This window comes from Oreochromis niloticus, linkage group LG22 (assembly GCF_001858045.2).
Source record: "Oreochromis niloticus isolate F11D_XX linkage group LG22, O_niloticus_UMD_NMBU, whole genome shotgun sequence".
NCBI classification, from domain to species: domain Eukaryota; kingdom Metazoa; phylum Chordata; class Actinopteri; order Cichliformes; family Cichlidae; genus Oreochromis; species Oreochromis niloticus.
Genome location: NC_031985.2, coordinates 11,288,841 through 11,314,460, shown reverse-complemented (window position 1 = coordinate 11,314,460; position 25,620 = coordinate 11,288,841). Strand labels below are relative to the sequence as shown.

The following is a 25,620-nucleotide window of genomic DNA, read 5'->3' as shown; positions in this document are numbered from 1 at the left end:
AGAGAAAATATCCAATAAACAGCCGTTCATGGGGCGAAAATGTCTTGTTGATGCCAGACATGTAGGTTAGACATCACATCAGTTGTTATTACGATGTGCATTTCTGCCCACTCGTCTCCATCTCTCAGCAGCATTAATGCTGGTTTGCAAAAGATCTCCTTTTTGGCGATTATATTTGTATCTAATACATCATCTAGTTTCAATGTTTCCCTGTACTTGAATCGCCAGTGGTCACCAAGGAAGAATTTAGTCTATCTCAGAACAAATGTTGGTTTTTTTGCGACCATTCATGCATGCAGAGAATTAAACTTAAAAACACTTCATAGAACATATTTACAGAAGGAGGCTTATTACTTCCTCCCTTAGAAAAAAAGCCTATTTGATCAAACTAGTTGCTCAGCCTCAACTCATATTTTCTTTTCTCTGAACTCCTGTTTTTGAAAATGACATTTTTTGCTGTAGATGCGTACCCTAACACAACTGCAAGTGAGAAAATTCGTATATCAAATGCAAAAACTGTGAATAAGGAATAACAGATATTGGTTATCTGAAAGCTTGGTTCTTTAAGAAAGATAAATTCAAGATAAAGACACATATAGTGTTGTACCTATATTGTGTTTTGTTTATTTTAAGCACTGCGGTGCATCACTTAGCCACGTCTCCAGGTGGGATGTTAGGAAGGTTTTCAGAGGTAAGTTGGACCCAGGCACCCAGCAACTAAAATAAAACCCTGAAAACATATTCTCTCGCTTTAAACCAATTTTGATTTCGAACATATTTTGTTCATGCTGCTGGAATTACCACTTGAACTTGGAGTTTGTAATTAGAAGCCTCTTTTACCTCCAAGGTTTACTTTGTCTGTATCTGCATGAGCATCGGTATTTGGAAGTCCGACTTGTATGAAGTGAAAATCTTCATCATTTTATTTGTCAATAGGCGCTTGAGTGAGATTTCTCTCTTTGGGTTACATGTGTTTTCTCCTAGTGGCCATTATACTAGGAACTGAGCTCTTGCAAGTCTGGATTTGTGATCTTGGTCATGGCTGAGTGTCTAATTTAGTGTCACTGGATGTTTTAACTGGCATGACTGTTTATTTAAGATGGCCATATGAAACTAGTTAGTTTGGTAAGACATTCATGATGTTTATATTGTAGTTAAATGTTAAACTACAGTACAGAGTGTTACATTTCTTTAATTATGAGCAGGGATCTTTACAAGTGTAGAAAGAAGATAAAAGTCACTCGGACTAAATTAATAGATCTTTTCTTTAGGCTCAGATGCCTTTGATATGGCAAATTATTAAAAATGCAGTCAGTCTTATTGCTCCCATCTGACATTTTAATCAAATTGCAAGAAACAATTGTCATTGAAGGTTCTTGTATATTAGTCCTTATATAAATAAACATTATGGAATAAACATGAGGTGATAAAGGCAAAGGGACCTGTGCTTACGTGCCTGTATAATTAAACAGCAGGAATCTGTCATCCAGTTTATACCGTTAACCAGATGGCTGTCTTAATCAATTTAATAAGCAGGATGATACATTCAAGCTGCCGAGGTGCAGAGATGTGCAATCGCACCATATAATAACATAAGAATGTTTTTAGTATAACTAAGTAAAAGTTTGTTAAGAGAATGAGTGATGCTGTTGTTTGCTTCAGTTTTTTGTCCGAGTTGTTTATTTCTCAATATTGGCAGTTTAAAAAGTAGATCAATTTACATACATGAAAACAAACATTACACATTATTATAAGATAGGGAGGATGACAGAAGTACACTTGTTCGAGTTATGCAAATTTTTATTTCCAGATTTACATTTACTTTGTAAACTAGTTTTGCATGATTTTGTTGAAATCTGGGACTTCCTGTTCACTGTAAAATATTATATGCTGCTAGATATTCTAACAAATGTGCCCTGTAATACTACTCAGCCTTCAGCTGATTTCAGTAACCAAGTCTGATTTAAGAAGATCAGCATGTGTCAAAGTGTGAAGTTTCTGCATTATTTTGACAAAGAGACGCAGAAATGTTAGAAAAACACTACAATAAGTTTAAATTGTTTGAACAAACGGGTGGACACACATATGTTTCTGTCCTAACCACTGTCCGGGTGTGTGTACATTGTATAATATCTTGTTCCTCTTATCCTCTTTGAAGTGCATGGCCATCAAACCCCTGATGAAGCTGCTGGCGGTGAAGAAAAACCAACTTGCCACTGATCAAGAGATCCGCACCCAGGTACAGCCTTCAGCCGTTCACAGCAATCAACTGTCAGCTGCAGTGATTTCACAGACAAGTGACTCAGAATCTTTTGTGTATTTGACAAATACCAGAAATATTTAAAACAATGGAGTTGATGTTCAATTCAGTTTTATTTATGTAGCGCCAAATCACAACAACAGTCACCCCGTGCTGCTTTATATTATGAGGAATGTGTGTAACATCCACCCATCTAACAATCACTACTTTTTCTTAGGATGTAGAGCCTATCACAGCTGTGGCAGTGTAAAACCTGGACAGGTCGCCAGTCCATATAAGAGCTAACACAGAGAAATAGCTATCCAAACACCCACGCAACCACACATATGGGCAAATTAAAATCCAATCCAAAAGCCAGGGGTGTCCAACACCAGGCCTCAAGTGCCGGTGTCCTGCAGGTTTTAGAAATCAACCTAGGTCAACACACCTGAATAAAATTACCAGGCCTCTGGAGAACTTCCAGACATGTTGAGGAGGTCGTTTAAACATTTAAATCAGCTGTGTTGGATCAAGGACACAACTAAAACTTGCAGGACCGGTCCTCGAGGCCTGGACCTACCCATCTATGACTTAAACTAACAAGCATACGTTTTTACTGTGGGAGCAGAAAACCTTGTATGGATACAAATATTAGGGATGGACCAATCAGATATATACAGTAAGGGTATCAGTCCGATCCTGACCTAAATTACTGGATAGGATATAGGGGAAAAATGTAATCCGATCCATTAAATATCACAAAAGAACCTCATAAAACTTGCGACGTGGCGTAACCCAGGTAGTGACCTTGCACTTCGGAGCAGTATGCATCACGTGTTAGAGCAATTGTTGTGTGCAAGACTTGTCGGTGGTCTGGAGTGACTTTACAATGAAAAAATTTGGAGCCTCGCTATGTGCTGCCAAACCAGGTGTCAAGCCAAGGTAGGCATCCTCGACAAAACCCCAAAACTTTGTTGTGTGATTTCCTGCCTCTTTGGAGCTAAAGCCCACTCAAACGCATTAGAGATCAACGAAAAGCCGAGGATGTCCTCTAGTACATCAGGACTTAGGGTAGCTCAAATAAGTAAAAAGATGCAGACTAAAAACAAATGCCTTTTAGAAAGGACATAAATGAATAGGCTGGTTTTCAAGAGGATCACTGATGAGGGAGGCCTCAGGGGTCATTAAGGTGGTGAGCCCTTGGTTGTTGCTCTCACCTACTGACCACATGGTGGTGCAGAATAGTATTGTGTTCAGGGCTCTAGAGTGCGACCAATTTGAGTAGCTTGAATAAGGCGATATCAATTCATTAACGGATTCCACACAAAGACGTAAACACAGAGCGGACCCGACGCATTAGAATCAGCTTTGTCTTTCTCGGCTTTCTCACCCCACGGCCCGAACACGGACACGCTGTCGGAGCTTAGCGATTCTGATGCGTCGGGTCCGCGCTGTGTTTCCGTCTTTTTTGCGCTAGATTCTGAACTGCAGGTTTTGTCTCCAAAATTCAAACCAAAATTCGCCGAGCCAGCAGCAAAAGAAGCAGCAAACTACGCTTCACATTTGATCAATGTCGTCATGAATTCCCTCTTACTTTTGCTGTTTTGCTTCCACCACGATAAAAATCACACTTCATGTACAGCTCTCTCTCTCTCTCTCTCTCTGTGTACTTCATGAACAGTTTCCCGTCTCAAATCTCTGTTTTCTGCATTATTCATTCGCTTATTACCCACCAGTCTACCGTTGTTTACAGCGCTGTCAGCCACTATCTTTTTCTTTTCTTTTTCTTTTTTCACTTAAATGACCTCGGACAAGAAAGCCTAATTTCTGCTGTTCAATACTGAAGAAATTTAAACTCCTTAAAATTATGCAAAATTGCAGAATATTGCAGAATATTTTTAAGGTTATCTGCTATAAAAAGCCAGACCAGGAAAATCTCCTTCATGTTTTTCTGTTTTATTCTCAGTTACTTTCACACAAAGGCATCTGCTGTGATGTTCACAATTCTGATGAAGTCTCACATGTATCAGTACTGATAAATGATCAGAATTATAATATTTCTGACTGTCTGAGGCCAAAATTGAATCGAATCAGGACTTTGAGAACCAGAATCGAATGGATTATAGAAATCAGTGATGATACTCAGCCCTAGTGAGCAGCCTAGGCACGACAGAAGTGGATGTAGCTGTGGGTAATAAGAAAAGATGAAAAGAACTATTGATAACTTTTGTGTTAAGTTAAGGACTGATCCTTCTGAAATTCATAGCCAGGTCATCAGAGGAGCCGAGATGATGATTAAGTTTAACATTTTCTACAATATTGACAAAGCACTTTAAGCACAAGATGTTAGTTAATAATTTAGAAATAAATATTGTCTGTATGGACTTCCCCCCAAAGAAAGTGCACATGTAAAACTGCGGTGTTAAGCGATGCGGTTGAAAAATTTGATTGCGCCTAACTTTTGTGCCGGTACACCTACATTTTTAAAGCTAGGCGTACCGGTGCGCCCATGTCAAAAAGTTAGTCTAGAGCCCTGGTGTTTGATGTAAACAACAGTGATTGTCAGTTCACACTTACTCTTTTAGAGACTACAATACTAACAGCATTTGTGGTATCTGTAATTTTTGATACTCTAGTTGTAAGTTATTAACCCATCTCAGAAAATTAGACTGCACATCAGCATGCACGCAATCTGGCATCTCCATTGTGTTTGCTGGTTTTTCTTTATTTCCTGTGGAATCTGTGCCTATTCTATCTGTCTTTGGATTGCTGCACATCCTCACAACCACCTTTTGATTTTTACTTGTTGCATAATTGAGATGTGAGTTACATGAGAGCTCCCAGTACATTGCTGCTGGGATACATTTTTTGTGATGGCAGTGTTATCAGAATGTAAATGTCACGGCTAGCAGGGCAAGCCATGTGGAATTTAGTGAAGGACCCAAAATGCAGGCAGCTTTCAGATGCCAGCGAGTTTTATTAGGGAGGTGAAATAAACAGAAATGCAGTGAGCATGAAAAAGGACCTGAGGATAACCTAAACTGGAGAAACTGTTAATTCTGTCAAATTAACCCTCTGGCTGCTGCTGGTCATATTTCAGAGATTTTGTTTTAACCTGACTTGTCTGCTGCTGTTTACGACAACGATGATGATGATGATGTTGGCGGCCTAAACTCAGAGTGTGTTTTCACTGTGAGCAAATGTAACAGCAGTAATGCAAGAATTACAAGATGTAACTGAGGGTAGAGTGTAGTAGCAGAGTGAATGTAATGATGGTTACACGACTTATCATTAATTGTACACTAAAGTGCAAATATTTTCGCCTTCCAGCGGTGTACTGTAGATAGAGGGACAAGAAATACAGAAACCTGCAATTGTGACTTTCATAAAACAAATTCGCTCTAAATCCAGCAAATGTGATCTGTTCCTCTGGACGCAATTTATAATAGATGGAGGGTTGCTCTCAAATATGACATCTTTGTACCACTCTGAGCCTTTCTGACTATATATGAGACCTCTTCACAGAGAGGACTGGGGTCAGCAGAGTCCAGAAAGTCTGATTCATTCTGGAGGACAATTTTAAGGCTCTTCAACAGCTCTTCTGGCTTTTTTCATCCCCAGGTCTTTCACCGTCTAGGCCTGCATATTGATGGTGTCTGTGGAGACAACGGGCATCACCACAGGATGGACAAGTATGCCATTTAAAGAGAATCAATCTGACTCAACATTATCAATTGTATAACTCAGAAATAGCTAACTATAACAAACTATAACAATATTTGTCACATATTACTTGTATGTATTGACTAATTGGAAATATTTGCTCTTCTTTTTTTTTTAACTTTAATTGTTAATTATCAAAATTGAAATTGTTTAACTTGGACTCTTCTTCATCTAATTACAACATATTTATGTATGTCTATAAATGCTGAAATGTTGTTGCCAGTAATTAATTCCTATATTTCCCTCTTTGTCTCTGTCTTCATTTTTTGCCCCTTCTTCCTCTCAGACTGAAGCAATTCAGTGACCTGTATTTAAAGAAGTGGCTGATTGCGGGTGAAGGCAAGATGGAGGAGCAGGAGGAGAGTGGAGGGGGAACAGAGCTGCCTTCTGCTGTGCCTTCCACTGTTTCCATGCAGTAAGTACTAAACAGCATCTTGCTCAAAGTCATTTTTGTCCTAATGGTTTTTAGTGTTGGGAACATCATATCAGGCCTACTGCTCACTACATTGTGCAACAGTAGACCTGATATGATGATGCAATACATAACCACAGAAAAAAAGTTGGCAGGCTTAAATTTCACTGATATCATGAACATGAGACACGCACACACAAACAAACATATGACCATATATATGCTCATTCTCTGTGCGTCTGTACCTAATAAATAAAAATAATAGGTTAAAATTTCTTTTTAAAACTTACAATCATCTTTTGAGTTTGCACATAGCCAAAAGGTGGGAAGACTGATGAGGCGTATATAGCTCATGCTTAAATGACCACTGATTACAGATTCTTCGCTAATACTTTTGTATAAACAGCACTTTTCTCTCGTTTTTCATCTGTCAAGTATTAAGGAGTGTTTGGTTGTTGTAAAGGTCTTCTTGGATAGTTGTATTATCCAAGAAGGAAAAGCAATCAGTGATAAATCTGGAAAAACCTTCCTGCTACTATTCGAGTCTCGGACTCTATCCAATCTTTCAAATCCGGGTTGAAAACTTCCTTTTTTATTCTTGCATTCCCGACTAGCTAGTGCCCTCATCTCATGTAATTTTCATCTTATTATTGTATCTTTCTTTAGCTTCCTAGTTGATTGGGTCAATTCATACATATAAAAACAATCTTTGTATTGAGGTCTGATACCTACTTTATTTAACCCACACTTCTGGTTTAATTAGTGCTTCCCATCTGTTAGTGCTAGTGCTTGTTTTGTATTTTGCTAATGCCTTTTATGTACATTTATTTTGATCTATCGTATTATTGTGAAGCACTTTGGTGTACATTTGGTTTTAAATGTGCTATATAAATAAAGCCGTATTGTATAAATCTTACACTAGTCTTAATTTCTAGTGTAAGTGCATGAGTCAATCTTCACTAATTGTGAAATGGTGTATGCACAATAGGAAACATCAGTATGAACACAAAAGAAAATCCTTATTTGTGTTGTGTGTTTGTTACAGAAAGATAAGTAGCTATGCTTCATCAAATGCATCTAATCTTTAAGCATCGTCGATGTGTTTATGCATGTTTAAATTGTGTAACTGTTGTGCTATACAAAATCTCTGATAGTTTGTTTTTTTTCTTTTTCCTGTGTCATTATCAGGAACATCCAACAGCTGTCTGAAGGACAGTATCAAGAGATCCATGAATCTCTACAGAATTTATGGATTCTGCTTCAGAGGACACGGCAGAGGGTAACTTTGCTTAGAAATGAATCGTTAGTCTTTATTGGTATGTTCATTTCTCATTTGTAGTAAAAATTGGCTTTGTCTCACTGGCAGTTAAGCATGTCATAATAAGTATATTAGTGCTCATAGGGGATCACCCTCCTATTAGTTTATAACATATTTATTGATTTTTGAGATACACTTGGAGTGAAAATAACAAGTTCTGCTCATTCTTTTAAAGGATGCAAAATCAATGTATTTAGTTTAGTAAATAATTTTATTTCAGCTCTGAACATAATCTGGATAATGTGCAGTGATGCTAGAAGAACTACAGTCTCTTAATGTGTGTTCATTCAGCAGGTGGAGACTGGAGGGGGAACTGAGCTGCCTTCCACTCTTTCCATGCAGTAAGTACTAAACAGCATCATGCTAAAAGTCATTTTTGTCCTAATGGTTTTTACGGCGCTGGAAACATTTAGGTGAATGCAGTTTCATCTGCTCACTGCATTGACAACAGTAGGCCTGATATGGTGGTGCAATACATAACCACAGAAAAAAAGTTGCTGCAAGTTTGCAAACTTACAATCATCTTTTGAGTTTGCACATAGCCAAAAGGTGGGAAGACTGATGAGGCGTATATAGCTCATGCTTAAATGACCACTGATTACAGATTCTTCGCTAATACTTTTGTATAAACAGCACTTTTCTCTCTTGTTTTTCATCTGTCAAGTATTAAGGAGTGTTTGGTTGTTGTAAAGGTCTTCTTGGATAGTTGTATTATCCAAGAAGGAAAAGCAATCAGTGATAAATCTGGAACAACCTTCCTGCTCCTATTCAAGCTTTGGACTTTATCCAATCTTTCAAATCACGGTTGAAAACGTACTTTTTTAATCTGGCATTCCTGACTAGCTAGTGCCCTCATCTCATGTAATTTTCATCTTATTATAGTATCTTTCTTTAGCTTCATAGTTGATTTTTTTATATGTATGAATTGACCCAATCTTTGTATTGAGGTCTGATACCTACTTTATTTAACCCACACTTCTGGTTTAATTAGTGCTTCCCATCTGTTAGTGCTAGTGCTTGTTTTGTATTTTGCTAATGCCTTTTATGTACATTTATTTTGAGCTATTGTACTATTGTGTGTCAAGATCTGTGAGGCAGATCATCAGGAGATGAGAAGTGTGGACCCAAGTGCAAGCACTGCCAACTGAGTAACTGAATGAGTCTATTTACAGGGAAGGTGAAGCACAAACAAAAGTAGAGCATGGCAGGGAGCTAAACTAATAAAACCTAAACTGAGAGCAGCTATAAAACAATAATACAGCGGAACAAAAAATCTGAGACTAGAAACCTGAAACATGAAAACATGGAGCATGGAGTAGTCCAAAAGGGTTCACAAAGGAGACATACAGGTGACGATACACAGACGAACCAGCAACTAACAGAGGCAAACACAAGGCTTAAATACACAGGGGGACAACGAGACAGAAGGAGAGCACAGCTGGGAGTAATCAGACATGACGAGACCATGGGGAAACAAAAGTCAATACACAGACATAAGATACGGACCTTCACAATAAAACAGGAAATACACAAAGATGCAGACCGGAGGGAGGGAGACAACTAAATAACCAGGGAACTAAACAGAGAACACAAGAAACTAAAAACAGGATAACTAGACTCTATAGTATGAACTAAAGACTAACAAAGTGAATCGGAAATCATAGTACAAAACACAGGAAAACACAAAACACTGGGCCAAATTATCCAGGACCATGACATTTTGAAGCACTTTGGTGTACATTTGGTTTTAAATTTGCTATTTAAATAAAGTTGTATTGTGTTGTATTGTATTAAATGAATCCTTGACCAGTCTTAATTTATAGTGTAAGTGCATGAGTCAACCTTCAATAATTGTGAAATGGTGTATGCACAATCGGAAACAGCAGTATGAACACAAAAGAAAATCCTTTGTTGTGTTGTGTGTTTGTTACAGAAAGATAAGTAGCTATGCTTCATCAAATGCATCTAATCTTTAAGCATCGTCGATGTGTTTATACGTGTTTAAATTGTGTAACTGTTGTGCTATACAAAATCTCTGATAGTTTGTTTTTTTTTCTTTTTCCTGTGTCATTATCAGGAACATCCAACAGCTGTCTGAAGGAGAGTATCAAGAGATCCATGAATCTCTACAGAATTCATGGATTCTGCTTCAGAGGACACGGCAGAGGGTAACTTTGCTTAGAAATGAATAGTTAGTCTTTATTGGTATGTTCATTTCTCATTTGTAGTAAAAATTGGCTTTGTCTCACTGGCAGTTAAGCATGTCATAATAAGTATATTAGTGCTCATAGGGGATCACCCTCCTATTAGTTTATAACATATTTATTGATTTTTGAAATACACTTTGAGTTAAAATAATTAGTTTGGTAATGAATTTTATAACAGTTCTAAACATAAGCTGCGTAAATGTGCAGTGATGCTAGAAGAAGTACAATCTCTTTAACCCTTTATCTCGTATAATATTAAACAGGCCGTCTGGAGTTATTTTGTTGTTTTAACTGTAAAAAATGGCATAAAATAAGCTATGAATGTGTGCTTTTGTACCTTCTTTAGAATTACTATTTGTTTCCACATCTGGTAGGTTTTTTTCTCCACTGAGTACTATAACAGTGTAATCAGGGATTAATAACAGAAATAGACAAAAAATAAAATAGAAATTTTACAGTTTTTACTGCATGAGGCAGTAAAAACTGTAAAATGTCCATGAATAAAAGATTTAGAATAGCCAATTTGAAGTATGAACTGTAAAACACTGAACAACAACAAGTATTTGACAATACAGGCAAATACAAATAAATGAGATTTCCCAAGATTTTGTCACACTCTTCATACTGAATACAAACAGCAAAGTATCAGCTGGCCTTTTCCTGGATGGGAGACACTGATCTCTGGGAGGCACTGACAGCGTTTGGCTGACAGTAGGGTTAGCAGCTGAAGAGCATGCTGGTTCTGAGTGCGCCTCTTCCTGTTTCACATGCAAGCAGAGGGCAGGCTGCTGATAGTCAGAGACTGGTGGCGTGAGCTTTGGTTGCACGGGAGGCTTATAGCAAGTCTTTTCAGGGCTGAAACATGAGCCACACACATTAGTGGAGATGATCTAACACTGTGACTGCAGTTTTCCACTAGCTCACTAGTGCTTCTCCTCCGAAAGTCCTTTTTTCACAGTTTCTGTGAGATAATGACCACACCACAGTATATTTACTAGAATTGAAACGTGGGGATTTGCGTGGGCTGCAGTTTTTCCGGACATTAATAGCCTGTAATCCTGGTTCATATGTTGCTTGAATGATTCATATTTTCTACAGTGTTCATATGGGGGAGGGAAGACCCTTGCACACACACACACACACACACACACACACACACACACACACACACACACACATTTCAAAGACCCCTATAATCAAAGAGACCTACCAATGTAATCTCTCCCCTGCAATGCCTTTCTTCCATTATATAGTCCTCTAGGCATAGGGGACCTTAAACATTTTTTCTTACAATGAGCCAGCATTCTTTTTGTGGAACTTTCGGAGAAAATTCTTAAGAAAATTTCTTATCCAGAATATTCTTTATCTATTGTGTTTGAGTGCTAAGACATTGGCATACTCAATACTGCTTAATTCAAAACACAAGTAAAGGTTTTTCTTAACTTACTAAAACTATAGTCTGTATATAAAAGAGGGATGTAGCAATTGTGACATCACTCATTGGTTTATTTATTTTTTTAGGAGGGGGGAGTTTAAATGTTTTACTGTGTTCTTCCATTTATTTTTTTACACTCACACATTTTACACAATTCTGAAAACATGAAGCTTATCTACAAACAACGTGCCTCCGTCCTGCTAAACTCTGAGCACTGTTCCACTGTTTTCACTCAGATATCATTCTGCGTCAGTTTTGCAAATCTCTGAATGCAGTTTGCATGAATTAGCACACATTGTTCACCTAGGAATACTGGCTTACAAAATGCAACACGCTGAGTCCCAGTTAATTCACTTCAGTTCAATTCAATTTTATGTATTTGAGCAAGCGCTTTGGTGAAAGTGGCAAGGTTAAACTCCCTACTAACAGGAAGAAACCTCTGGCAGAACCAGGCTCAGAGAGAGGCAACCATCTTTCTGGTTTCTGGAAATGTGTTTAAACCCCTAAAATTAGACAGAGAGGTCCCTCTTTCTATCACACCTTCCATACATGTACCCTGAGGCGGAAGCTCTTCTTTAACTAATTTCCTGTCATCTGTTACCAAGTAGACTAAAATGCAGTTAGAAGCTAAATGAGTTTCAGGCCTTTGGCCTGGCAGGTATATGGATTCTATGTGTTTGTAAGCGTGTATGCGGTTTATCCTTCTATGCTCTAAGTCACTTACACAAGTGACTTAGAGCACAAACTCAAAATGCTTCACCCAAGCTTAGGAAATTAAAAAAAAGGTTAGTCATATCATTTCTCAAAACACCTCAGCAATCCTCCTCTCACGGTATATCTGCTCCGGCCCTGCAAACCTGTGTTTAAGGAATGAAATCAATTTAATCATCATGTCAAATCTTTTCGAACTCCTGGCTCCATCCACAGCCTGCATCCTCGGAACTTCCTAGAAACAAAAACTGTGTGTTAACCTGAACTTCACATTTCATACTCAGTTTTCCCTGCTGATGATCCAATCTGTGTTATAAGAAAGAAAACTTAAAACAGAACAGTTATCAGTCATGTGTTTAACCTTAGTCCAGTCTTTATCTCAGTGTCCAGTTGGTCCACATCGTCCGTCCAGTCACCGTCCATTTACACACATTCATTCACACCAGGTATTGCTGATAGTGGAGATTCCCGCGCAAATAATCAGATTCTCCACCCTCAGCAACATGAGCTCATTCATTTGTTTTATTTTGTTCTTTAGGAAAATAATTCTTAATGCTTTTGGACTGGATTGGCTCGCGGTCCAACCTTTTTAGACAGGGACTTTCAATCTGATCAGGTTACCACAGGTAGCCTTCTCCTCAGCCAGTTGTAATTTGGAAAAGCTCACCTTATGTTTGTTGTCCCGGAAATTTTTACAGCGCTGTTATTCACTATTGCAGGCCTGCTTAGAACAAAAATGAGAAAAAGGAGAGCTGATTATTAGCTCATCAAATAGTGACGTGTCCTGTGTGTCGAAGCGTCGAATCGTGTGTCGGGTAATCTCGGGGGCGTTTTTGTGAAGCGCATATTGAGGCTTGCTTTGATTACGTATGCAGTGACCTTCGAGGCCTTGCGGGCAGTCTGTACCACGTGACTGATTCAGGGACTGGTTCACTGGTTCGCGCCAGATTCGAAATAAAATGGGCAGCAAAACACAGCTGATTTCTCCATCACACTGTGTTGTGGAATTGGATTACGTACGTGTTACATAGTTACTTGAGCATTTCTTCTTCGATGGAACCAGCAAGGAAGAGATTTTTTTTTATTTCATCTCTCCTAATGAAGTATGCGCACAATAATAAATATCACAAATGATAAGCACCATAATATAAATAAACAACACTACAGATCCTATAATCTGATTTCTGTCTTTTAGTTTATTAAAAAGTGAAGCACCAAACACTAGTTTGTGTCATTATCCAGATGTACATAAGCATGATTACACAGTTACTAGGAGCGGTTTTGATTATCGATTAAAATCGACTCTAGCTTGGATAACGTGATATCGATTCATTAAAATCCTGAATCGATTTTTAATATAAATATTACAACATTTCAACAACCACCAAACAGTAAATGAGAGCAGGTACACCGATTCTGCACAAAGACGTAAACTCAAAGCGCGGACCCGCTGACGCATCAGAATCAGTGAGATGTGGCTTTCTCACCAGACGGCACACACACACACACACACACACAGTATACTTCAAGAACAGTTTGCCGTCTAAAAATCTGTTTTCTGCGTTATTTGCTTGTTTGTTACGCATAAGACTACCGTTGTTTACAACGCTGTCAGTCGCTGTTTTTTCCCTTTTAAATACTTCTGAAAAGAAAACCTAATTTCTGCCGTTCAATAGGCTACTAAACAAAACTTTTTAACATTATGCAAAATTGCAAAACGCTAAGGTGTGTCTCTAATAAAACCTCTGTAATTTGCTCTGCTTCAATTCAGCAGCATCAGGTAATGTTCATTTGTTGATTAATGGTTTTCTTTCGTTTTTGATCTACTGCTGAATATTTTTAATCGTTTTTCTGTTTTAGCCTCAGCTACGTTGACACAAAGGCATCTGCTGTGATTAGATAAAGTCTTTCTTTTTATAGTTATAAAAATATGCAAATGTACTGATCTATGATCTGAATTATACTATTGACTGACTGTCTGAGGCTAACAGTTATAACAATCATACCAAAACTCTGTCCTGATAGTTTCCACCTTCTCTTTTGTATCACACATACTGAGACAATATTCGGAATAAATAACCATGAAAACAATTTATTTATTCAGAGGTTTACACATCATTATGATCACAGAGCTTCACTTGAATTGTCCACTTGATGGCGCAGTAGAGCAAATGAATCATCACAATGCTTCGAACCATGAGTCGACCAATTGGGTGGAAAGCTTCAGTTCATCATGAGGCTTCATCTCACCATCACTAGTAAAAAGCACTATTACAAAAGTTACTCCTGTTTGTATATATTCACACTGAAAAAACTAAAACGCGCACCGCGGTTGATAAACACAAATTAAATAATGCGTTGCATATCTATACAAATCTCTTTTAACAGTTCGGTCACTCTCTCAAGTAATTAATGATTCCAGTAGTTTGGTTAATCTTCAGCAGCAGGCAAGGATGCAGATGAAAAAAAAGTTGGATGGATTAGAAAAATCTTAGAGCAGTGACACACTGATTGCTACTTATTTAGATTTTCAAATATGCTGCATATTTCACTGCAGCTGTAATTCCATTCAGGAATTTCGAAAATCCTTTGGACAAACTCAGTATAAACAGAAAAGCTGTTTTTTTCCCTTTTGCTCTGGAATAATCAAATTTTTAAATTCATTCTGCAGGCTGAGCGGATGAGAAAGGAGGAGGCCGACGCTCAGAGAAAGGCTGATGATGATGCCAAGAAGATAGCAAAATGAGAAAAAGGAGAACAGAGAAGAGGCAAGAAGCAGACTGAAAGAGAAAAGAAGAAGAAGGTTCTTGCAGAGAGATGCAAACCCGTGAACATCGATAATCTCAGCGATGACAAGCTGAGGTAACCCAAAGGGGAACAAATGAGGGAAACACACAGAAGATATTTGTTTTGGTTTTCACTGTTCTTTTCAATTCAGTTCAATTCAGTTTTTTTGATATAGCTCCAAATCACATCAACAGTTGCCTCAAGGCAGGTTTATTCTGGTTTATTATTAGTATTATTATTATTATTATTATTATTATTATTATTATATTATTATATTATATTATATATTGTTATTATATTATTATTCAGGTTTATTCACCGATTCAGCACAAAAGGGTTTGTTTATTTGTCTCTTTGAATTCTATGTTGTTGTAATTTTTCAAAATGTTCAAAATAAAGATTCAATCAATCAGTCAATCAAAAGGCTGTACAAAACGTACAAGCTGCTCTGTGGCCAAGCTATCCGGACGACGTGATTTAATCTGTTCCCACTGCTCAGATGTAATATTATTGAAGAATTTGGTCAAGAGTGACAGCACAGCCTCTAGTGTGGAATTAGCCGGGTTGTTCATACCTGTTTTATCATTTGTCATGGTGTTACAGTTCGAGCTTTCCATTTTGCGTTTTTGTCTTTTAACGTTAATTTTATGTGTAAAATGTTGCACGACCAAGTTTGTGTCTTAAAATTTGGAAGAGCTTTGCAACTGAACATAGCGAGGAGATACCAACCTATATATAGGCTATATGGCAATAAAAGGCTTTTGTGAGGTCTTCATTCCTTTGAAGTAGGCCCCGCCCATTATGACGGGGGAGGAAGGACAAAGCCTGTTGCCTAGCAACTCTGTGTTTCCTCACTGTAGCTCCAAATCACAACAACAAGTTGCCTCAAGGCAGGTTTATTCTGGTTTATTATTATTATTATTATTATATTATTATATTATATATTGTTATTATATTATTATTCAGGTTTATTCACCGATTCAGCACAAAAGGGTTTGTTTATATGTCTCTTTGAATTCTATGTTGTTGTAATTTTTCAAAATGTTCAAAATAAAGATTCAATCAATCAATCAAAAGGCGCTCATATTGTACAGTAGATCCTACAATAATTTGTTCTTTTAAAATGTATGAGCAACAGATAGATTGGAACAGCAGCTGACTCAACATGAAGAAGATGAATGATTACCATGAAATTTTTCACAGATTACAACTAACTGAGCTCTTAATATGCTATATAACAAGTGCACATTTTGAGTAAAGATTTATATTCAAAAATTAAGGCAAATTTCTCACAATTCTCATGTTGTGTGTTTTAAAGTGTTTTAAAGAAGGTCTGGGAAAGCCCTTGCATACTTTGTTTATAATTATTTTCAATTTTAACTGAAAATTTATGCGAACTGACGGCGCTGTTCTTAGGTGAAAGGTTTTTGGCAGGCAAATTCTTGCTGAAAGTGATATCATAAAGTTTGGTCTCTATCACTCCATCTCCTTATTCACCATTTCTTGAGATAAACGGCTCTTAAAGTCTGAAACAGCCAACAATGCTCAGTTGTTAGAAACAATGTAACAATGCAACACAAACACACACACACAATTTGCCGTTTCAGCTCGATTGTCTGACAACAAAAGTCTTTTATCCTGTCAGGATAAAAACACAAAGTAATTCCTGTTTGTATAAATTTACCATGAAAAGCCAAAATGCCTACAGCAACTGATGAACCTAATTAACCCCCCCCCCCCCGCTAGGAGTGCGCAGTGGGACCGCATGGCCTGGAAGTGCCCCTTTTTGGATGAGTGAAAGAGCATGCATGAGAGTGCATGTGCGCGAGCTCGTACGTGCAAAAGGTGCCAGTTTTTAAGCTCGGCAAATGGGGTGTGGGGGCAAACCCCCCACCCCTCCCCTCACCCCCTACCCCTCCCCCACAAAGGTGCCAGTAATATTCTTCTTGTATTTATTCAAGTCACAGGCAATGAAAACAAGCAGAAATCACAATGTAATATTTTTAGAATTTTATTGATGTTAAATTGAAGTTCCAGATTTCTTATGTTGTCAGTTCAGGTCAAGGTCACTTCGATCTGTGAAACACCAAAGGAATTGATGGGTTTTTCAAGGCACTTCACACTATAAGGCAGTGGTGTCCAACTCTTTACCTTAGAGTAATCACTGTGAGGGATTACTCTAAGGTAAACCTTATAGTATTAAAATGAAAACCCCAACAGGCAAATCCCTCTGAGCAAGCACTTGGCAACAGTGGGAAGGAAAAACTCCCTTTGAAGAGGAAGAAACCTTCGACAGAACCAGGCTCAGGGTGGGGTGGCCATCTGCCGCGACCAGTCCCGGGGATTTCAGAAGTGACTTGATCTGATGTAAATGTAAAACTAGTTCATTTAAAGTCCCCAGTGAGTTTTCTAAAATATTTTGCTGTTGATATCATGATATCACTACACTGGGGAAATAAATGTTCTTTCTTCCCATACCTTAAAAAAAAACTCACTGAAGAAATAGCTTTGAGATGAACTGATATACGCGACTTGGTTCCTTTGATAACTTTCTTTTGAAAGTTCCAATAATTTCTTTATCAACTAGTGAGAGGTTGAATTCCAAGAGCATCTCAACTAATTCTGGACAATTCCATCTGTTACACAGGGATTTAAACACCCTCTTGCTGAGTTTGTTAAACCTCTCTAGGGGGATTTTGTCATATTCGGCCCTGATTTCAGCCCAGATTTTCATGGTAAGCCAGCTGGAGATGGCTTCACGTCTTACCTTTCTGATTGAAAGTCCTGAATGTTTTATAAGCAGCAAAAGCAGTTCTTGCACACAGATTTCCACTAAAAATCTGCATTTTTCTTTCTTTTTATATGATTCAAGTTGATCAATATCTGTTACTGCCAACAGGTGGTTTTGGAATACTGAAATAGTTATGCTAACACCTTCTAAATTCATTGAAGCCATTAAATCCTCCTCCCTAGTGACAGTTAATTTTTCACAAAGATCAGTGAAAATGGCGTTAGCAATGCTGTCAAGATATTTCTGCACTTCTGGGCCTAAATGCAAATCCATCCACTGGATTTCAGTCCAGATTCTGTTCAAAAGATGTTTCTGGAGACAATGACTAGGGTGGGACTCTGATATTTCAGCAAGCTGTGAAATTACAGCCTGAATTAGTGTGTCCAGCCATGTTTTAAAATCTGAGTTGTTTTGCAGTGGCTCACAGGCTAGAGGAGATCTCTCTTTCTCTTTTCTTTCGCATGACCCCATTTGACTTAAGTTTGTTAACGGTGGAATGCTGGCTTCATGTTTAACAGAGGAATTCTGTTGCTGGGGATCTGGGTTTGGATTGTTTTCTGCTTTTGCAGCAGTGTGTTGGTCAGCATTTTGGCAGCTTTCTTCTCTGTTAGCTGTTTCTTGGGTGCTGGTATCTATATTCTCTGCTGTATCAAACTCCTGCTCAGCAGAATTGTCAGGGAAGAATTTCACACATGACAATTCCGTTTTGCTAGTGGTGGTGTAGAAAGATGAGTCTTCATGTATGGGGGAATTCTGGGAAGACCTCAGTACTTCTACTGACTGTTGACACAGGTCCAACATGGCCTGTACAAAACGTACAAGCTGCTCTGTGGCCAAGCTATCCGGACGACGTGATTTAATCTGTTCCCACTGCTCAGATGTAATATTATTGAAGAATTTGGTCAAGAGTGACAGCACAGCCTCTAGTGTGGAATTAGCCGGGTTGTTCATACCTGTTTTATCATTTGTCATGGTGTTACAGTTCGAGCTTTCCATTTTGCGTTTTTGTCTTTTAACGTTTAACGTTGCAACTGAACATAGCGAGGAGATACCAACCTATATATAGGCAAATGGCAATAAAAGGCTTTTGTGAGGTCTTCATTCCTTTGAAGTAGGCCCCGCCCATTATGACGGGGGAGGAGGGACAAAGCCTGTTGCCTAGCAACTCTGTTTCCTCACTGTAGCCGAGCTACTCGCTAGCCGGCAGCCACATACACTGTAAACCCGGATAAGTTCAATACACTTAAATCGTTTGAGGAAACCGATTCCCTTCAAATGATTTGAGTAATCAACCCAAAACAAAAAATTAACTGATTTAGTCAAGTAAACTTAAAAGTAAAATTGTCACAATTTACTATATTGAGTCATCGCTACCTAAAGTGTTTAAGTATTCAATATTTCAAAAATAATTTGTTTAAGTACAGTTAACTTAATACTAATAGAAAAAACTAAATTGTTTAAGTGGTGCTAATATTACAAAACTCACTTTTTTGCGTAGTGTTTAATTAAAAGCGTCTTTTAATTAAATGTATTATTATTACTAAAACTTAATATGTCAAGGCAAACACACTCAAAACCAAAGACCACTAAAGTGTTTCTTGTTTTTTTTTTTTACTTTATTTATAACAAAACAAGACTTTTGTTTTCCTTTGAACAGTATTCCAATTTTTACACATGGCGCTTCTAAGAAGACATTTCTTTCAGAAACAAACACAATATTTCAGTTGTTCCTAGCCACTTTTTGACAAGAATTTATTTGTGGTCTCTGAGGTAGTTTTTTTTGAACAGTAAGTTTTTTGTTTGCACAATTGGACTTCCAATAAAACATTTTCTTTAAAACAATCCTTTTAAACAGATAAAACTGTGTATCACAAGTAAAGAACTTTGGTGCGACACTCTGGGTAACAAGTTGTAACAGTAAAACTTATTTTCACAAATATTTTAACTTGGAAAAATAAAAACTATGGAATAAGGAATGGCCCCAGCGAGACAATGAAATTAAAGGAATAGTTCACTGATTTTACATAATAAGATATGTTCTTATGTAACAGGGTCATAAATCACATTGTTATAATTACACAAAATGTGTTCTAAACCCCCAAACCGTTCCTTTTATACCTGACCTTTAGGACCTCCAAGCCTGTAGTTATGTCAGTTAGAGCCCCTCCTCATTCTTTTCTTCTTCTTTGGTGCAACCTTATAAATACAGTGTACCCCTTTTGCCTCTCCCCTTTTCTACAATTCCCCTGTGGGAGAGGTTGGTGTAATTTCTTTCCCAACACTTTAAAACCCACATATAATTCATATTTAGCCACCCTGATGTTTTTGATTGCGATTTTAGTTCAATTATTGTTATTATTAAGCCTGTTTTTGTTAGATGTTATAAGTGTGTAGTATGTGTGCATCATAAATGTGTTTTAGGCGCCATAAATGCTAGCATGGATCTATATACTCCTTACTAGCTTGGAGCTTGTGTTGACTTACCAAGATGTGTTCTCTAGAGACAAACTGGACTGTGGTGAGGTGAAAGACTTTGTCCATCGTATCCACCTCACTGACGACCACCCTTTCAGGCTTCCCTATCGCAGAGTACCCCCGGCTCACTATCACAAGTTGCGAGAGGTGCTGTCAGACATGGAGATGAAAGGCATCATCAGTAAGTCCACCAGCGAATACGCCTCACCACTGGTAATGGTTTGGAAGAAGTCAGGTGACTTGAGGATATGCACTGACTTCCGCTGGCTCAATGCCAAAACCGTTAAGGATGCTCACCCACTGCCCCATCAGGCTGACTGTCTTGCTGCCCTTGGTGGGAATGCTTTCTTCAGCACCATGGACCTCACATCCGGGTTCTACAACGTTCCCCTCCATGAGTCTGACAGACGATACACGGCTTTCACTACACCTCTTGGCCTGTATGAGTACAACAGACTTCCCCAGGGTCTATGCAACAGCCCAGCATCTTTTATGCGGATGATGCTCAGTATCTTTGGTGACTTGAACTTTTCCAGCCTCCTGTGTTATCTTGATGACCTGCTGGTCTTTGCACCTTCAGAAGAGGAGGCCCTAAAACGTATTGAGATTGTTTTCTCTCGCCTGAGGACCAGCAACCTCAAGCTGGCGCAGAAAAAATGTCACTTTCTCAGACGCTCTGTGAGGTTTTTGGGTCATGTAGTGGATGCTGGTGGTGTCTCGGTTGATCAGGATAAAGTGAGGGTTATCACCAGTTTTCAGAAGACTGACCTCATGGATGGTGACGGTTGCACTCCTTCTCAGAGGAAAGTGAGATCCTTCCTTGGCATGGTGATGTTTTACCAGCATTTCATTCCAGGGTGCTCTCGTGTTGCAAAGCCACTCTTTGCTCTAACTGCCGGTCAGAAGAGGACTAAAGGCTGCCATGGGAGTCGGAAACCTGGAACCTTTCGTAAGCTCACCCCTCAAGACTGGACTCCTGCTTGCGAGAAGGCATTTGAGGAACTCAAAGGTGCACTCCTCAGCTGTGCTGTGCTGGCACATCCTGATTTTGAGAGGCCATTCATCCTTTCAACTGATGCTTCCATGGATGGGCTGGGTGCTGTCTTATCCCAGGTGCCAGCTGGTGAGGAGAGAGCAAGACCTATAGCCTTTGCTAGTAAGTCTCTCAGCCGCAGTCAGGCCAAATACCCAGCACACCGGCTTGAGTTTTTGGCTCTGAAGTGGGCTGTGTGCGATAAGTTCAGCCACTGGCTCAAGGGTCACCAGTTCACTGTCTGGACTGATAACAATCCTCTCACCTACATTCTGACTAAGCCAAAGCTGGATGCCTGTGAACAGCGTTGGGTCTCTAAGCTTGCACCATACTGCTTTGAGATCAAATATGTTCCTGGAAAGCTGAACATCGTGGCAGACACCCTGAGCAGGGAACCGTTTGTGAGGCCTTTGGCCCAGCGCCTCCTGTCGGAGCCCTACTTTGAGCTGCTAGAGCAAGTCAGTGATGTGAAAGATGCCAGTGTCCAAGATGCCTTCCGTTTGACCTGTCAACCTCAGTCGATACACAGTGCTCCACCCTCTGCTGTGCTTGATGTGTCTCTGTCAACTGATGACGTGTCTTCTCTCATGTCTTCCCTCTGTGAGTGGGAGTCTGCTTCTCGCCAGCGTGCAACATCCCTCGCTGGTCACCTGACCTCCATTAGTCCACCTGACTGTGATGTCTCTCATGTGCTGTCCCACGCTGATCTCCTGTCTCACCAAACAGGGGATCCTGTGATCTCCAGAGTAGCCCGCTATGTTGAGCGTAAGCGCAGACCCTCCAGACGTGAGCGCTATCACGAGAACCAACATACATTGCGGCTCCTGAAACAATGGGACAAGCTCACATTCCTCAATGGTGTCCTCTACAGAGTTGTGAGGGATCCACTGACAAAACACAAGAGATTCCAGTTTGTGGTACCTGACTCTCTAAAGCAAATGGTGCTGTCTGGCATACACGACAATGCTGGTCATCAAGGTCAACCTCGCACACTCTCCTTGGCTCGTCAGCGTTTCTTCTGGTATGATATGGAGAAGGATGTGCGCGATCATGTGAGAAATTGCAGCAGGTGTGTTCTCAGCAAGACCCCAGAGCCAGCAGCTAGGGCCCCGTTGGAAAGCATTAAGACCTGTGCTCCACTGGAACTTGTGTGCATTGACTTCTGGTCAGCTGAGGACAGCAACAACAAGTCTGTGGATGTTCTTGTGATTACTGACCACTTCACAAAATTAGCACATGCATTCCAATGTCAGGATCAGACAGCTAAGAGAGTTGCTAAAAAGCTCTGGGATGGATTCTTCTGCGTGTATGGCTTCCCTCAGCGCATTCACTCTGACCAGGGAGCTAGTTTTGAGAGCGAACTGCTTGCAGAGCTTCTGGTTTTGGGTGGCATTGCCAAATCCCACACTTCACCGTACCACCCCATGGGTAATGGTACCACGGAGAGATTTAATCGCACCCTTGGAAACATGTTACGGTCCCTCCCCCCCAGATCTAAGCAGAAATGGCCTCAGATGATACAGTCCATGACGTTTGTGTATAACTGTACGGCACACGAGACCACCGGCTTTGCGCCATTCTACCTGATGTTTGGGAGGGTCCCAAGGTTGCCAGTTGACCTAATGTTTCGGGATGTCCTTCATGATGACACCATTTGTGACTATGATACCTATGTCAAGTCACTGATGAATGACCTGCGCTCTGCCATGCTCCAAGCCCAGGAACACAGCACGATGGAGCAGAGACACCAGTCTGACCAGTACAACAGAAAGGTGAAGGGTCTGCCTCTTTCACTGGGAGACCAGGTGTTGTTGGCAAACAAGGGAGTCAGAGGGAAAAGGAAGCTCTCTGACAAATGGGAGCCTGTTGTGTACACGGTAGTCGACTTGGATCGTGCTCTTCACATCTGTCGTATCAGAGACAGAGAAGGACACGAGCGTGTGGTGCATCGCAACCTGCTCCTTCAAGTTAACTTTTTGCCCTTGGACACAACATTGAATGACGATGCTGCACATCCTGCTGTGAGCGTTGTCAGTGGCCCCCCTGAGTCTGACCTTGATGGGTCTGTGACATCTTTTGGGGACACAGGAGCTGTACCCCCTGCTACACGTACTGTGGCTTCTGTCTTCAGCATTGGCGAGCATGATGACCGCACACTATCATGGATCCATCAGCAATCCGCCGCTGACCCAGTCGAAGATGGCGTTCATGAGACCCCTCCCATAATGGATGTTCCTGATCTTGGTGGGCTGGCTGGTGATGGAGCCTCCCCAGACTCCCCTGCTGCTTTCCCATCCCACAGTTTTCATTCTCTTGAACCCGAAAATGTGGACGTGGATCAGGGACTTACTACACGTTTTGGTAGAATCATTAAACCAGTTCGTCGCTTGATTGAATCAATGGCTCAACTTGAAACACTCCTTGGTGTTGAACCTGTTCAAGCAGTGGTTATCGATGTGTGAATTTGTTTATTGCTATATGTTGTCCATTGCTATTGGTTTTGAAAAAGTATAATACAAGCACAGAGTTGACTGTATTTTGTCAGTCTGTGCAGTCTGATGGTGACGCCCATAGATATTGTGGCCTGTTTTGTGTGGTGTAAATGGCACCTCATTTTGTCTATAGTATGTCCTGGGATCTTGCTAGGCGCCGAGCGGGTCTCAGGTCTCTTATCCTCCTTGGAGGAAGCTATGTTGCTGATCTTATTCATTGTATATGTGATGTGAATTTGTTTGAGGCCACTGTATCTGTTATTGTGTATTTATACATTTTATTATTTTATTTTTTTGTGTGTACTCTTTAGGATTTTGTGTAATTCTTGGGGGGTGAATGTAACAGGGTCATAAATCACATTGTTATAATTACACAAAATGTGTTCTAAACCCCCAAACCGTTCCTTTTATACCTGACCTTTAGGACCTCCAAGCCTGTAGTTATGTCAGTTAGAGCCCCTCCTCATTCTTTTCTTCTTCTTTGGTGCAACCTTATAAATACAGTGTACCCCTTTTGCCTCTCCCCTTTTCTACAATTCCCCTGTGGGAGAGGTTGGTGTAATTTCTTTCCCAACACTTTAAAACCCACATATAATTCATATTTAGCCACCCTGATGTTTTTGATTGCGATTTTAGTTCAATTATTGTTATTATTAAGCCTGTTTTTGTTAGATGTTATAAGTGTGTAGTATGTGTGCATCATAAATGTGTTTTAGGCGCCATAAATGCTAGCATGGATCTATATACTCCTTACTAGCTTGGAAGTTGTGGTGGGTTGAGCTAACCCTCTTCCCCACTGTTTGTATTTGGTTGTAGGAGCTGGAGTGGGCAAATTATTTACTTGGAGGAACCCTTTCTTTCTTTTACCTTTTTCGTCAGGTATGTCGGATTTCGTGTTGTTGTTTTTGTTTTATCTTATGTCAAATATATTACGTGTAAATGCATATTTTATGTTTAATGTAATAATAAATGCCAGCCCCCTTTTCTACAATTCCCCTGTGGGAGAGGAGCTGGAGTGGGCAAATTATTTACTTGGAGGAACCCTTTCTTTCTTTTACCTTTTTCGTCAGACACAACGCAGAATCCCACCGGTTACACTTACCTTAGCTTTGACGAGTTGATGTGTACCAGTCTTGTCTTTGTGCGTGCCCTCAGTCATGCAAATGGAGCAAAGCCTCTCCCATATATTCCAAATACCTCCACTTTTTGCTCCTTTTAGAAGCTACCGAGCTCCCCCACGTTTTCCCTATTTATGTAAAATTACATGAAAAGTGACACTCTCCAAGTTTAGTTTCACTAAATTTAACGTGTGGATTTTCTAAGCCGATAAGAAGGGGTACTATATTACAAGGTGTAATAACACTGTAGGAGCACTTCTTCATCCCCCCAGTAACTCAGTCTATGCTCCAGAGTGCACTAGGGTTACTGCGCACTTGTAATATAGTGCCCCTTTTTATCGGCTTAAAAAATCTATACGTTAAATTTAGTGAAACTAAACTTAGATAGTGTAACTTTTCATGTAATTTTACATAAATAGGGAAAACGTGGAGGAGCTCGGTAGCTTCTAAAAGGAGCAAAAAGTGGAGGTAGTTGGAATATATGGGAGAGCCTTTCTCTCACACAAAGACAAGACAGGTATGCATCAACTCTTCAAAGCTAAGGTAAGAACATATCTCAGTATGTAAAATCAGTGAACTACTCCTTTAAGCCCTGGTTTTGCCATCCACTAAAAACAAAAAAAGACAATTACAAACACAATAATGACTTCCTGAACTTGAGAAAAAGCTGCTCAATGAAGAGTGAACATTCAATGTATCTATGCACACATTGAAAGCTCATTTTTTAGCCTTTGGAGTTTTGGAGGAGGATCGTTTCGTCCCAGATTCAGCATAATCTGCTGGATAAACAGGAATGTATTCTTCATGCACTTTGGGTACTCCAAGCGGAGTGCATAAGTCAGTCCAAACAGGAGACACATTGCCAAAGGAAGACTGCAG

The 25,620-nt window shown here is 39.6% G+C and overlaps 2 protein-coding genes across 3 annotated transcripts in view; both read left to right on the top strand.

The window, feature by feature from the left end:
• LOC109196493 (Na(+)/H(+) exchanger beta-like) overlaps positions 1 to 15,063 on the top strand; it is a 37,391-nt gene extending 22,328 nt beyond the window's left edge. Inside the window, exons 6-12 of one of the 2 annotated variants that reach the window (XM_019350533.2) lie at positions 2,159 to 2,239; positions 5,861 to 5,931; positions 6,249 to 6,377; positions 7,563 to 7,653; positions 7,987 to 8,033; positions 9,770 to 9,860; positions 14,717 to 15,063. In XM_019350533.2, the coding sequence (XP_019206078.2) occupies positions 2,159 to 2,239; positions 5,861 to 5,931; positions 6,249 to 6,377; positions 7,563 to 7,653; positions 7,987 to 8,033; positions 9,770 to 9,860; positions 14,717 to 14,791 (585 nt within the window). In that variant the 3' untranslated portion in view covers positions 14,792 to 15,063. Of the gene's footprint in view, positions 1 to 2,158; positions 2,240 to 5,860; positions 5,932 to 6,248; positions 6,378 to 7,562; positions 7,654 to 7,983; positions 8,034 to 9,769; positions 9,861 to 14,716 lie in introns of both variants that reach the window. The other variant, XM_025902244.1, reaches the window with a different exon arrangement.
• Positions 1 to 25,620, top strand: part of LOC109196492 (zinc finger MYM-type protein 4) — a 196,862-nt gene that overhangs the window by 97,575 nt on the left and 73,667 nt on the right. The gene's annotated exons all lie outside the window — the stretch shown is intronic.